At 40.1% G+C, this 11823-nt stretch overlaps 1 protein-coding gene across 1 annotated transcript in view; it reads right to left on the bottom strand.

Annotated features, from left to right (window-relative positions):
• Positions 1-338: 338 nt before the first annotated feature.
• Positions 339-11823, bottom strand: part of slit3 (slit homolog 3) — a 227285-nt gene continuing 215800 nt past the window's right edge. The window contains exons 33-37 of the mRNA XM_079556106.1: positions 5078-5232; positions 4667-4824; positions 4078-4235; positions 2990-3195; positions 339-2015 (exon numbers count right to left, since the gene is read on the bottom strand). Coding sequence (XP_079412232.1) covers positions 1762-2015; positions 2990-3195; positions 4078-4235; positions 4667-4824; positions 5078-5232 — 931 coding nt within the window. The 3' untranslated portion in view covers positions 339-1761. The remainder of the gene's footprint in view (positions 2016-2989; positions 3196-4077; positions 4236-4666; positions 4825-5077; positions 5233-11823) is intronic.

The raw sequence follows: 11823 nt of genomic DNA, 5'->3' as shown, positions 1-11823 counted from the left end.
TGATTGCATTGAATTTTTTTAGAGGGCCGGTCTTGACCCAAAAGTCCCGGGCTGATTTTTTCTGCCAGTCCAGCCCTGGACTTTTTTCCAAATGTGCAGTTCAGCATTTGCACAAATCCCACCATCTCAATCTTACATGAAATGGTAAGAAAAGTCCAGTCATGTGGCGTCATCATTCATCAAATACTAATTTTTAAAGCATCAGTGTCCACCCAGGCCACCAAATAATGATTACACACACTAGACATTTGTATATGCAGTCAATGACAATTCATGACAAAAAAGTCAGGAGTCAGAAAATATCTTACAGTCAATGGTGGTTTATTTATTTTTTTACATTCAACGTATGTGTCCCATATCACAGCACGCGTTATATTTTTGTAACACATTCATCTTATTACAACCTGGTGTATTATGATGAAAATAAGAAATGTACTTTAATGACCTTTTGACTGAGAGATCATGTGAGTGGGAGTAAAACCACAAGGCGTCGTATGTTAGAACTAAGGATCAACAAAGGAGTATACACAGTGGCAATGGTTTATTTAGTCAAATGTTGACCTCTCTAACTTGTACACTGTGGCGTGGTTATGTGATCAAAACAAAACTTTAGAAAATCATTGTTATATTTCAATGAGCAGAATAAAACATTTCCACCCTGTACAAAGTCGTATGAGAGTTTGCTCTCACTACCCTTTCACATTCAACAGCAAAAATACCACACAGGAAACTGAGGGGAAAGAGTAAGGCGTTTAAGAACATGTTGATTCAATTGACTTATATTAGTCATAATAGACAGACACTTTTCTTAACTAAGGCACCTTTGTTGAATAGATTGAACATAGGCACTTTCATTTTATATTAGCTTTGGTACATTTGTCAGAGGAAGGAAGTACACAGATGCTGACAATCAAGGGAAAATACAGTTGAAATTCTGAATGGCATATTATGATTATGCTTTGAATTATATGATCTAGTCAGTCCTATTGTAGACATGTGATGCTGTGTTTTTGCTGAACAGCTTCCATGCTGTTGTAGAGCCTGGCGAACAGTAAACATGTCCGTGTCAGACTGTGTTAGTGGAGGACATCAAAACACCTGGTTGTATCCTCTCATGTATAGAGTCTCTGATGTCCGGTGATGTGAGCGAGGCACAGCTCCCTTTTGTCTCCAGAGCGTGAAGGAAACGGAGAGGCACCTCTTCCTTATTTGCGAACTGAGGGAGCTCAACTTGGCAGCCATTTTGAATAAAACAGCTTTTTTCTTTAAAGTCCGAAGCTTCGCACAAGTTCACACTCACATTAATACCATGCAAAATACAAAATTCATTGGATTAGGAATTTAAAGATTTACACATACATATAAATTTATATATTTTTAAGGAATGTTAATCTGTTTTGCTATATACTTTTTATTCTTACAAGATACAAAATAACTTTTCATACTATGTAACACATTACATAATCAACATTAAAATAACAACTCAGTCCTTTTCTTGTCTTTCTGAAAAGAAAATCCATAATAAAAATAAGTTCTATGTTTTCTCACATATATTTTACAATATATTTCCTCTGTCAAAAAGTACACGCACACACGTCCCATTGTTTTGTTGTAGGTTCTCTTGGCTGCAATTAGGCACTGGTCAGTATAAAGTTATGAACATGGAGAAGTTGTAGAATCACATAATGGCAGTGGTGTTCAGTGTGGAGGGGAAGAATTCACAAAAATAGCAGCGGCGAGTGTCGAAAACCCGCGGTGCTGTTACAACGGGCACTTTGAGCAGCCGCACTCCAGGGCCGTCTCCATCTCCTCTGAGTACGAGGAGCCGTCAGTGCAGCGGAAAACCACCTTTCGCTTCCTGCTCTTGGTCACTCCGCAGCAGACACCAGGGGGCGCAGTGGCTTGGCAGGACCGCGGGCAGTCCATGCGGGGGATTTTACTGGTGGACGTGCAGGTTCTGAGGGGCTGGTGCCTCTTCAGCTGCTCCCGCACCATCTCCCCCTGACAGGACAACTCTAGAGGAGAGAGGACGGATCAGAGGCAAGCGGGCAAGCAACTATTGCTTTGTTCAAATGTTTTAAAATAATAACCTGATGATGTGATCTATATCTATAAACAGTATTATTATTATCATTGCTAATATTATTATTATTAGATATGCTGTTAGGACTTACATCATATTTTGTTGAGTTTTATTGCATTGTGTTTAGGGATGCTCTGATCCGATATCGGAGCCCGAAAAAATACAATATCGGGAATCGGCTACAAATATCAGATACTGAACCGATGCCAGTGTTGGCTTAAACCGCTTCTAAATCTAAGTGGATATGGACATGCTGTCTGTCATTTTAAAGGGAAGAACTTGGAGAATTCAATTTTGGAGTTTTTGATTGCCATGCAAATGCCACGGTTAGCAATAGCATGCTAAAGCTAACGTCAACTAATCAAGGCTTTGAAAGAAACTATAACTGGATCACCTAAAGTAGCCTAATAAAAATCAAATCCAAGTTTGTATTTCATTTCATAAAATGCTGTTAAAGAAAAACATTTGAGTTATGCACAAGTTGTAATGATCAGATCACTCTATGTGAGTTGTTCATATTAATCTAACCTAAATAGCCGGTCATATACAGTATCTAGTGTAGTCAAGAAAAGTTATACTTAATGTTTTTCCATTACAGTTTATTAGATACCTATAATTGATAATTGATAATAAAACAAGACTTTATTGACAATGATGAAAAGAATAATATAAACAATAATAATTAATATCGGATATCGGCAGATACTCAAACCCCCAGTATCGGTATCTGTATTGAGAGCAAAAAAGTTGGATCAGTGCATCTCTAATTGTGTTATTTCCTAACAATTTCTAAATGTAATTATTAATTTTTCTATACATTTTCCATAGTCCTGTTCTTTCTTTTTGCATATCGTTATTATCTGATTTCCCCACTATAAACAACCAAATACATTTTCAGTCTCACACCTGTGTCACATGTCGCTCCGGTGTATCCCGGCAGACACTGGCACAGCGGCTCGCCCGTCTCCGTCACCCGACACTCCCCGTGACCACATCGGCGCCCCCTGCAGGCTGGAGGCTCCTGTCGTCGATCGCAGTACTGCCCCTGATATCCTTCACTGCACTGACAGCTGTACGACTGTCCCTTTGGCACGCACACACCTTGAACACATCTGTGAGAGGAAAGGAACGAGACGAGTGTCAACGCACTGTCAACGCTCTGACGTTCACGCTGTCAGGGGTTCATGACAGAATCAGATCGAATGAACATTTTTAATGTCCTTTGTCACCAGAGCTGGATCATTATTTTTCCCTCTTTAAACAAGTTTTTACACATATTCACCCTGAACAAATGCAAGACACAGCATGACAGTAAGGCAGACTACTCTTTTGTTTGGTTCTCTTTAATCATGTCACAAAGTTCGGCACGGCAACACAGCGGTTAGCGCTCATGTTTCACAGCTACAAGGTCCCGGGTTCAATTTCCACCTGGATGGGGCCTTTCTGTGTGGAGTTTGCATGTTCTCGTGTAAAATAATGTTAAACTTTAAAATTAAAGCAGAACTAAGTAGCTCATGCCCCTAGAGGCCATAACCATCACCGCAGGTGTTGTAGGATGTTGCATTTTTTTTAACTCATTAATTGTCCATGAGAGTAAATACTTTGCTGACAGAAAAGACAAAGGGAGAGAAGGATATTGTACATTGTGCCACAACCCAATTGCACAACGAGATATTTTTTTTCTCTCAAACTTAGTTGTAAATACTGTTAAAGTGGCGCTAGCCCGCAGTTAGCTTTGCCCGTTAGCCTGTTACCTTCGTCTTCGTGATTCTGTTAGTGTGTATTGCAGGGAAAGTTGCAAGTGTGGTTTTCTGGCCAGAGGCCCCAGGGGGAGATGAAAGACCCCCCAATCATCCCATTAACACTTGTAATACTCCCAGAGGGAGTACGAAAAGGATTTAAAAAGGTAAACAAGTTACTTAGTTCTTCTTTAACTGACTCCAAATATTCGGCCCCCATCAAAGAACCATAAATCTCTCCTATCAGAAATGTACCTGTGACTTTGACAGACGCTGGAAGTAGTTGTTTGATCACATAAAGGCCCGGTACGTCCCGGGGGACAGTCACATGTCACTCCTGTCTCTCCTCCTTCTCTGCACGCGCCCTGAGCACATACACTGCAGGAGTGGCAGCCTGGAAGAATGCCATCAGCCTGGAACAGAACAGAGAACAAGGCAATTAAGACAGATGGATCAGGCACACCATTTTGGCTGTGGTTTGGCCTTTACCTGTCTTTTTTTTTTGCATTGTTTTTTCTTTATGAATTTCTTCATATATTCGTAGAGACCATGATAATGGTCTCTACAATGGTAATTTCAATGCTCGTCTTATAATGCAATGCAATGCATGCAATGCAATAATGCAAATAGCTGACACAAGCCCTATTCGCACGGGATTAGAATTAACTAGGGACCTCAGGTAAAAAGTAAATATTACTGACGTCCTTGGAGTTTCTAGGCCTGTGTGAATCTGCCATGTCTGGTAAATTTCCCCTGATTTTTGAAATATAGAATACAACTTTTAAGATGTATATATATATATATATACCTAAACAAACTCCAGTATGGCGTCTTTTATACTTACTATGCTTTCCACTCCTTGTCGTCCTCCAGCGGTGCTCTGGTAGATCAGGTTTTGCAGCTCCCCGTTGATCTTCACATTATGAATGCAGCCATTAAAAGTCTGGGGCGAACGATCGGGACCCGGGCGCAAACCTGGGGCGACCACCTGGGACGGCACACCTGGAGCGAGCGAGGGGACAGGACAGAGTGACTAAAGGAGAATTCAAAATGCTCCACAGACTTTTTATACCTCCTTTAATGTTTGCAAATTATGTGGTGGTCTGATACTGATCATTGAAACTTTTTTTTCTAATGGTGAAAATGCTACATTGATCAGAAAACTCAACGCCATTTAGAAAAATATGAACAAATGACAAGCACATATTTTTTTAGTGACATAAAAGGTGAATGAAAGTACTGTCTTTATAACCACCTCCGATGTAGAGCTGCGTGCTGTGGTCCACCGACGGCTGCCGCGCCTGCTTGCCCATGCTTTTGGGGGCGCCGTTGTCCACCACCAGGCTTAAGGAGCGGTCCTGAATGAGCACCTCGACTGTGTGGAAAAGTCCGTCGTTCACTGACTCCACGCTGCAAGAACACACACAAACACGATAAGAAGAGATTCGATATGGTTCCAATAACGGTCAATTACTGCCACATTTCTGCGGGGGAGAAGAGGATTAGGTGGGAAGGAACTCAAAAGCCCAATGACGCTTAGCAGAGACAAAACATTTTCAAATCGCGCTTGTCTCTTTGTTTTTGTTATGTTTGCAAATTGACCGCACTGGAGGAAAAATAAATTATGGGGTTGACATGTTGCTCTGAGACGCTAAACAAACCAGAAGCTCCTTGAGAAAAAAAAAATCAAAAATTGACCTACATCCATGTTGTACCCCAAGAATTGCATGACCATTAGCACATAATACGGACTGCATTTGTAGGTAAAGAGGATGTTTCGTCCGATATTCTGCTCTTTGAACCCTGTCTGACCCATTAAAATAAAGTGTGCAAGTGTGTGGCGCAGAGATTCCCTGCTAAGTGGTTTGGAAGGGAGACAGACAGCTATAGAGACAGTGGTTTGGCATGGTTTGAAGACAGAAAAAAAAAGCTTAAAGAGGTAGGTGGCGCAGTGCTAAATGTCGACGCTCACCCAATGTCTTTCTCTCCCTCCAAGAACCCAGAAGAAAACAAGCAGAAAGATCAGAAAACACTGAAGTTGTTTCCGTTGGTGGTCCAGCTGCCTCCCCCCCCCCCCCCCCCCCCTTCCACAGTGAAACGTTTAGACAATACTTTTCTTTGTCTTTCCTGGATAACTGTAGCCAAGCAGCCTCCGGTTATTCTGATTGACAGATGTTTAAAGAGCGTTCAGATTACGGCGATGTAACATTAACAGCCAATGGAGCGGTGCCGTGAGCTCTGGGGGCGGGCCAATGTGGTTTCTATACAAAACGCAGACCAAACAAAACAAAATTGGAGCTCAAGTCCTTTTATAGCATTTAAGCATAGGACAGGATGGGGACAATGGTGATGACAGAGATCCAGCTTGAGAAAAAAAAAAATCACAGTTAAAGGCACACCGCAGAACTTTTGGGGTTATACTGTTTCTACCAGTACAAAACATGCTCCTAATGACCAGCTGGACATAGTGGGTAAACAAAAAATGGCATATTTGGCTGCCTTTAGTCAACATCTCCATGGAAACGAGCTGGAAACGTCCCTGCTTCCACTAAAGTTACATGTCAGGTCTTAGAGAAGTGGTCGGAAAAATGTAATAAAATAATTCTATTCTGTTCTATCTATTAGCTCAAATGTTACACCATGTAGCTTTAAGGAGCTGTACCTGATTTTACTTCTAGAAATGGAATTAAATGTATTTTGTCCTCCTTTAGTATGATGTAAACTCAAACGTTTGTGGGCGAAACAGTGTGCATCAAATGATAAAACATTTGTATAAATTTGATGAACTTTCATGCTATTGTTCTAGTATTTTTGTGAAAGTGACTCTGAAAAATGACCCAGCAAGTTGTGAAATGTGCCTATATGGTTTTTTGGATGGTACAAATATATAAGGAAAGTTAGGAATGAGTTTTGACCGCCACTAACTTCAGTGTTTGAAATTTAGAAAAAAATCAGGTATAGGGCCTTTAAAGCAGTACTAAGTAACTTGTTTACCATAATAAATCATTTTCATAGTCCCTCTGGAGGTAATGCAAGTGTCAATAGGATGATTGGGGGGTCCTTCATCTCCCCCTGGTGTCTCTAGCCAGAAAACCACCCTTGCAACTTTCCCTGCCTCCGGGTTGGAGGCGCAATGCACACTAATGGAAGACCAAGCTAACGGGCAAAGCTAACTGCGGGCTAGCACCACTTAATGAAAAGAGCATGGGATCTCTGCTTAACAAGGGACAACACTTTTCCCCAGTCTTTATTGATGTGAAGGTTATGATTAGTCATATTACCATGACAACAGTAAGGTGTGTGCCCTATTTCTATGTAATGACCATGTCGCAACACTTTTAGGTGTTATTTTCATTGTATTACCACGCAATGTTTTATAAAGTAAAGCATTACCCTTGTTTCCATTTGTTCCTTTTGTTAAACTTTGAAATTTCTTTTTACAAAACAACAAAAACATCAAGGGATTAGTCCTCAATTTTATTCACATTATAAACAAAATCTGTATGTGTGACTAAATGACCTATAAGTAAACCTGGACGAGGGCTAACAGATGGCAGACATACTGTTTATTTGCACACATTAAACTAGGTATTCAAAACAATGTAAAATATCTGTCGGAAAAGGAGCATCAAACACTCTCCTCAAACACAGCTTTTTTCGCACAAAATCAGAGCGTTAACGACTTTATTAAATCCAGCTACATATCTTAAGCCTGGGCTGATTGAATGAGATAAAATTCCTGCTGCAGACGTTGAACATACACTCCATCTCACAGAACATCAATCTTGCCATGGCTTTGGTTGGTGGTTTTACTGTAGACCTAACACAGACACATTCATGGTATTCATTAGGAGCCATGTAATTTAATCAGGTTCCCAAACCAGGCCCCGGGAAAAGGCAAAAAAAAAAAAAAAAAGGGATGTCTCAGTTACTACAACTCTCATTTTGTGCTTTGTGTTTTTCTTTCCACCATCTCTCCATTCCAAAATAATAATGTTTTCTTTATTGTAGGCTAAGTGTGGGAGCTTGAAGTTCTCTAAGGCAACTCTAGAGGGCACTAGATGACCACAGCACATGGGAGGTCTGTGACAAAGCATGCACATGAACTGTACTTTGGTAAAATATGAGGAATATGTGATATGTCTGTGAAAATATTAACCTCCACCTGAATCACAGCACATTTTCTCCAGTTTGGCTTTACCCGAATCTAAAGCTTCTTGGAAAAAGTGTCAAAAGAGCAACAAAAATGAGATAAAAAGGAGGATGAAAATGCAACAAAAGAGCGATAAAAAAAACGTGACGAAAATGCAACAAAAAAGCCACAAAATGAGACAAAAACGAGGATGAAAATGCAACAAATGAGCGACAAAAACTTGATGAAAAAGTGTAACACAAACACAACAGAAAAACAATGAAGTGATGACAACACGAGGAGTGCTATAGTAAAGCTGAACTGGAGAGAAAATGCATTTGGCTAAGGCGGGGGTTAAGAGGTTAAACAAGGTTATATAAATGTGGTCAACTATCCTTATCATTTATTAATTTATTAATTAAGGCATTTACAATTATAATATATTACAACTATTTGACCATGAAGTTATTATAATTATTTGTTCATTTACATGGCCTGGGATCACAGTTCAGGATGTAAGTAGGTTCATCAATTGACAAAAGAACTGGATTGGAAGGTTGGAACTTTCAAGTCACAACAAAACCACGCTTTTTTTTTAGTAAGATTCAGTATTTGATGTGCAATTTTACATGTATGTGTGTGTGTGTTAGTGTGTTAGTGTGACTGTGTTAGTGTGTGTGTGTTAGTGTGTGCCTAAGAGTGTATTTGTGTCCTCACAGCCCAATCTGATTAGAGTGATGTTGTGCAGACAGAAATCCCAGTCCCATATTGCTGTGGTAACCTCAATTAGTCAATGCTGAGACGGCAGCTGCTGAACGCCGGCTGCGTCACTGTTTTCTCTCTCTCCTGTTCCCTTGAACCTGGCCAAACAAGCTCACATCAAACACAAGTTCTGTTAGAAAGAGAGGGAGCTGGAGCCTTCCCTTGTAGGTCTTAGGACTAAGTGTATTGTTGCTTTGGGAGTATCGTATTTCAGCACAGCAAACATCGAATCTCCTTTAAATATTTGGAACCTTTCATGTACCAGCCTGGTCAGTTTCACATACAGCTTTTATTCAAATGAAGCACAAGCAATAAATATCTTTTATCTTTTACCATTACTTTAGATACAAGTGACTGTGACACACAGTATCAGCATGCCCAAACCCGGTACGGTTCTTGACAAAGTGAAATAGGCCTGGAACCCATTCATGACATGAGCTACAACATGTGATGCTTTCTGCTTGACTTTGTTTTTTTTTTTCTTACAAATGGTCCCTTTATTTCAGATTTCTGATCTGGCTACATTCAATCCACATAATTGTAGTTGGCGTAAGTTGCTGTAAATATCATGCTGTATTAACCAAAGCCAACATTTTTGGGGTTCAAATACAAGTAATGAGGAAATCAAACACATCTGAATATGCCAGCCTGTTTCTATACATTCATGTCATGTTGAGCCCTTATAAAAAACAGATAAACTAATTTGGAAAGATAATGTGGTGCTTTTCTGATCAATCCCTACAAATGTATTTCAATACACTCCAATAATTATATTAATACAACTAAACCTACTTCTAGAATTTAACAGGTTGAGACTAAGGGGCGTATAAACTAGAAGAACAGAACAATCATTTCTAAAACAGGAATCCTGTGGCCAGTTTCACCAACAGATTTCATGAGAAAGTTTCTACTTTGCCATTTTCTTCCAACGCTTCACTTGCATAATGCCTGTATTGTAGTCAAAGCCCGAAAGCTAATGCCTTTTAAACAGTAAACAACTTCCAGTTCCATTAGTTTTGTATTAGTATGACCATGACAGCCTTATTCAAAAGAAGGCCACAGCTGAATGCCTTTTGTGAGTTTCTGGTTTCTACACAAGATAACCCACCAACCCGAGCGCTGCCTCAGAACCATCCCAGGGCCTGGCAGGGCTCCCCGGCCCTCCATCGAACTACCGCAGCAGCTTTAAGCACAGCGCCATGATCCAAATGTGCCAATGCTCTCACCGTGTGGCACCAGTGTGGACAATATCAGTGATGTAGTGGCCAAGTCTTTGGCTGCCACTGTCTGGGTTGGCTCTGTTAACCTAAATGTCTTCTTTAGTGCAGATAAGGCAGGGCCGAAAGTCATGCAATCAAAAGATGTCACTTGAAGTACAAGGAAGCCTAAAGTAGAAACTTGTGGTAAAATGGAACTTGGAGCGGGGCCTTTTCAGAAAGGCTAATGCTAAACATAACACAGAGAGCGTGTTTACTCGAGGCTCAACATTGAACTCAGACATGATTTCATTTGCTGCAATTTTCTCTCTTTTACATGGTTTAGCTGGAGTTTTGCTTCCAATTTGCCATTATGTGACCGTTTTGCTTCTTTTCTTATCACGTCTTCATGCAAAGCTTCTCAAAATACTTCTGTAAAGAGCAGTTCATCCTTCCATGATTGGGGTACGATATAGAGGCCAAAAGCTGATTTCAATGTTATGTGCTTTTACATAAAACAAAATAAATCAGTCTTCTGAAATGTCAGCAACCAGCTGAGTGACATCTTTGTTCATTGTTATTGTATAACATTCTTGCAATCCATTCTTACGCTGATATATTTGAATGATTTTACAGTTTACAGGTTTACGCTCTTTACTTCATATTTTGTTGTTGTTGAAAGAAGTACTGCCACACATTAACCCACATTATTATTAGACTATCTGTCTATTGGTCCGCCCCAATGAGGCGTGGCCCATGTCACACTAATGAGAGATGACAAGGATAAGTCTCTGACTCATTCTGTGGTTACACTCTTCCTCTCTCTCCTTCTGTCATCCTTCGCTCCTCTTTCACCCCATCCTGTCTCGCCTCTCATCCTGCATAGTCTACTTTCCCTCATCGATCCTTCTTTCACTGCTTCTATTCGTGCTTAGGTCCATCTCCTCAAATGTTTTGCTACCTGTTATATTACTGATGTCTAGCTGTAAACATACAGGTGTGAGTCACTCTTTCAATCAGCCTTTTGAGTCCATTCACTCCTCCACATCTGGGCCAGGGCTTAATTATGAGCCTCCAACATTTCCATTATTCACTCCTGCCCTCCATCTCTCTTCATCCCCTTCACTGACTTTTCATAATGGCCTGCACTCGATTTGAGGTCACATTTGGTTTAAGGTCTCACAGGGCTTTCTATGAAAAAAATATACAATAATAATATTAGAAATACGCATCCTTTTATAGTTTAACATTCTAAACATTAATAACAGAGCGTATTACAATGTTTTGTAGTTATTTTGCTTTTAATGAATATTACATTAAAATATATTCGTAACTTGAAAGCAAAAACACATCCAATCTCTGAGTGAGAGGCGGGACATGGCCACACTGCAGACCCTCCAGAATATCTTGAAGGACGGTTCTTTTCCTCTGCACACCTTCATAACTCACACCCCCTAAGCTCAGGCACCGACGACCATATGCAGCCAAGAAGAGCAACACCAAAAAAAAAAGTGAAATATCTTTTATCCCACAAGCTTTAACGTTGTTTTATAAATCTGTTTTTTCTGCTATGTCAATGTTTAATGAACGTAAACCTAAACCTTAAAAAACTGATAATATGTTTTCTACATAATTGGAAATAAATTCAGGCGTCAAGGGGTTAAAACTGTACTATGAGAAAACCATACACCTCGATAGTTATTCTAATGGTAACAAGTGCGTATGCCCCACGCATTTGTTATGATTTAGATTATTAGTATGCCTTTGTCCAACAGCCCTTTAGCATCTCAGGCCAAAAATCAGATGTGGTTTGACCACAGCCGCGTGCCTTTATTCTAATGAAGCTGTTTGTATGCATCACTTTATCAAAGGTTATTGGAGACAGAGTTCACATGCATCAGCACAATGCCA

The sequence above is a fragment of the Gobius niger genome (assembly GCF_951799975.1).
Source record: "Gobius niger genome assembly, chromosome: 5".
Classification (NCBI taxonomy): Eukaryota; Metazoa; Chordata; class Actinopteri; order Gobiiformes; family Gobiidae; genus Gobius; species Gobius niger.
This window is presented reverse-complemented; position numbering and strand designations above follow the sequence as displayed.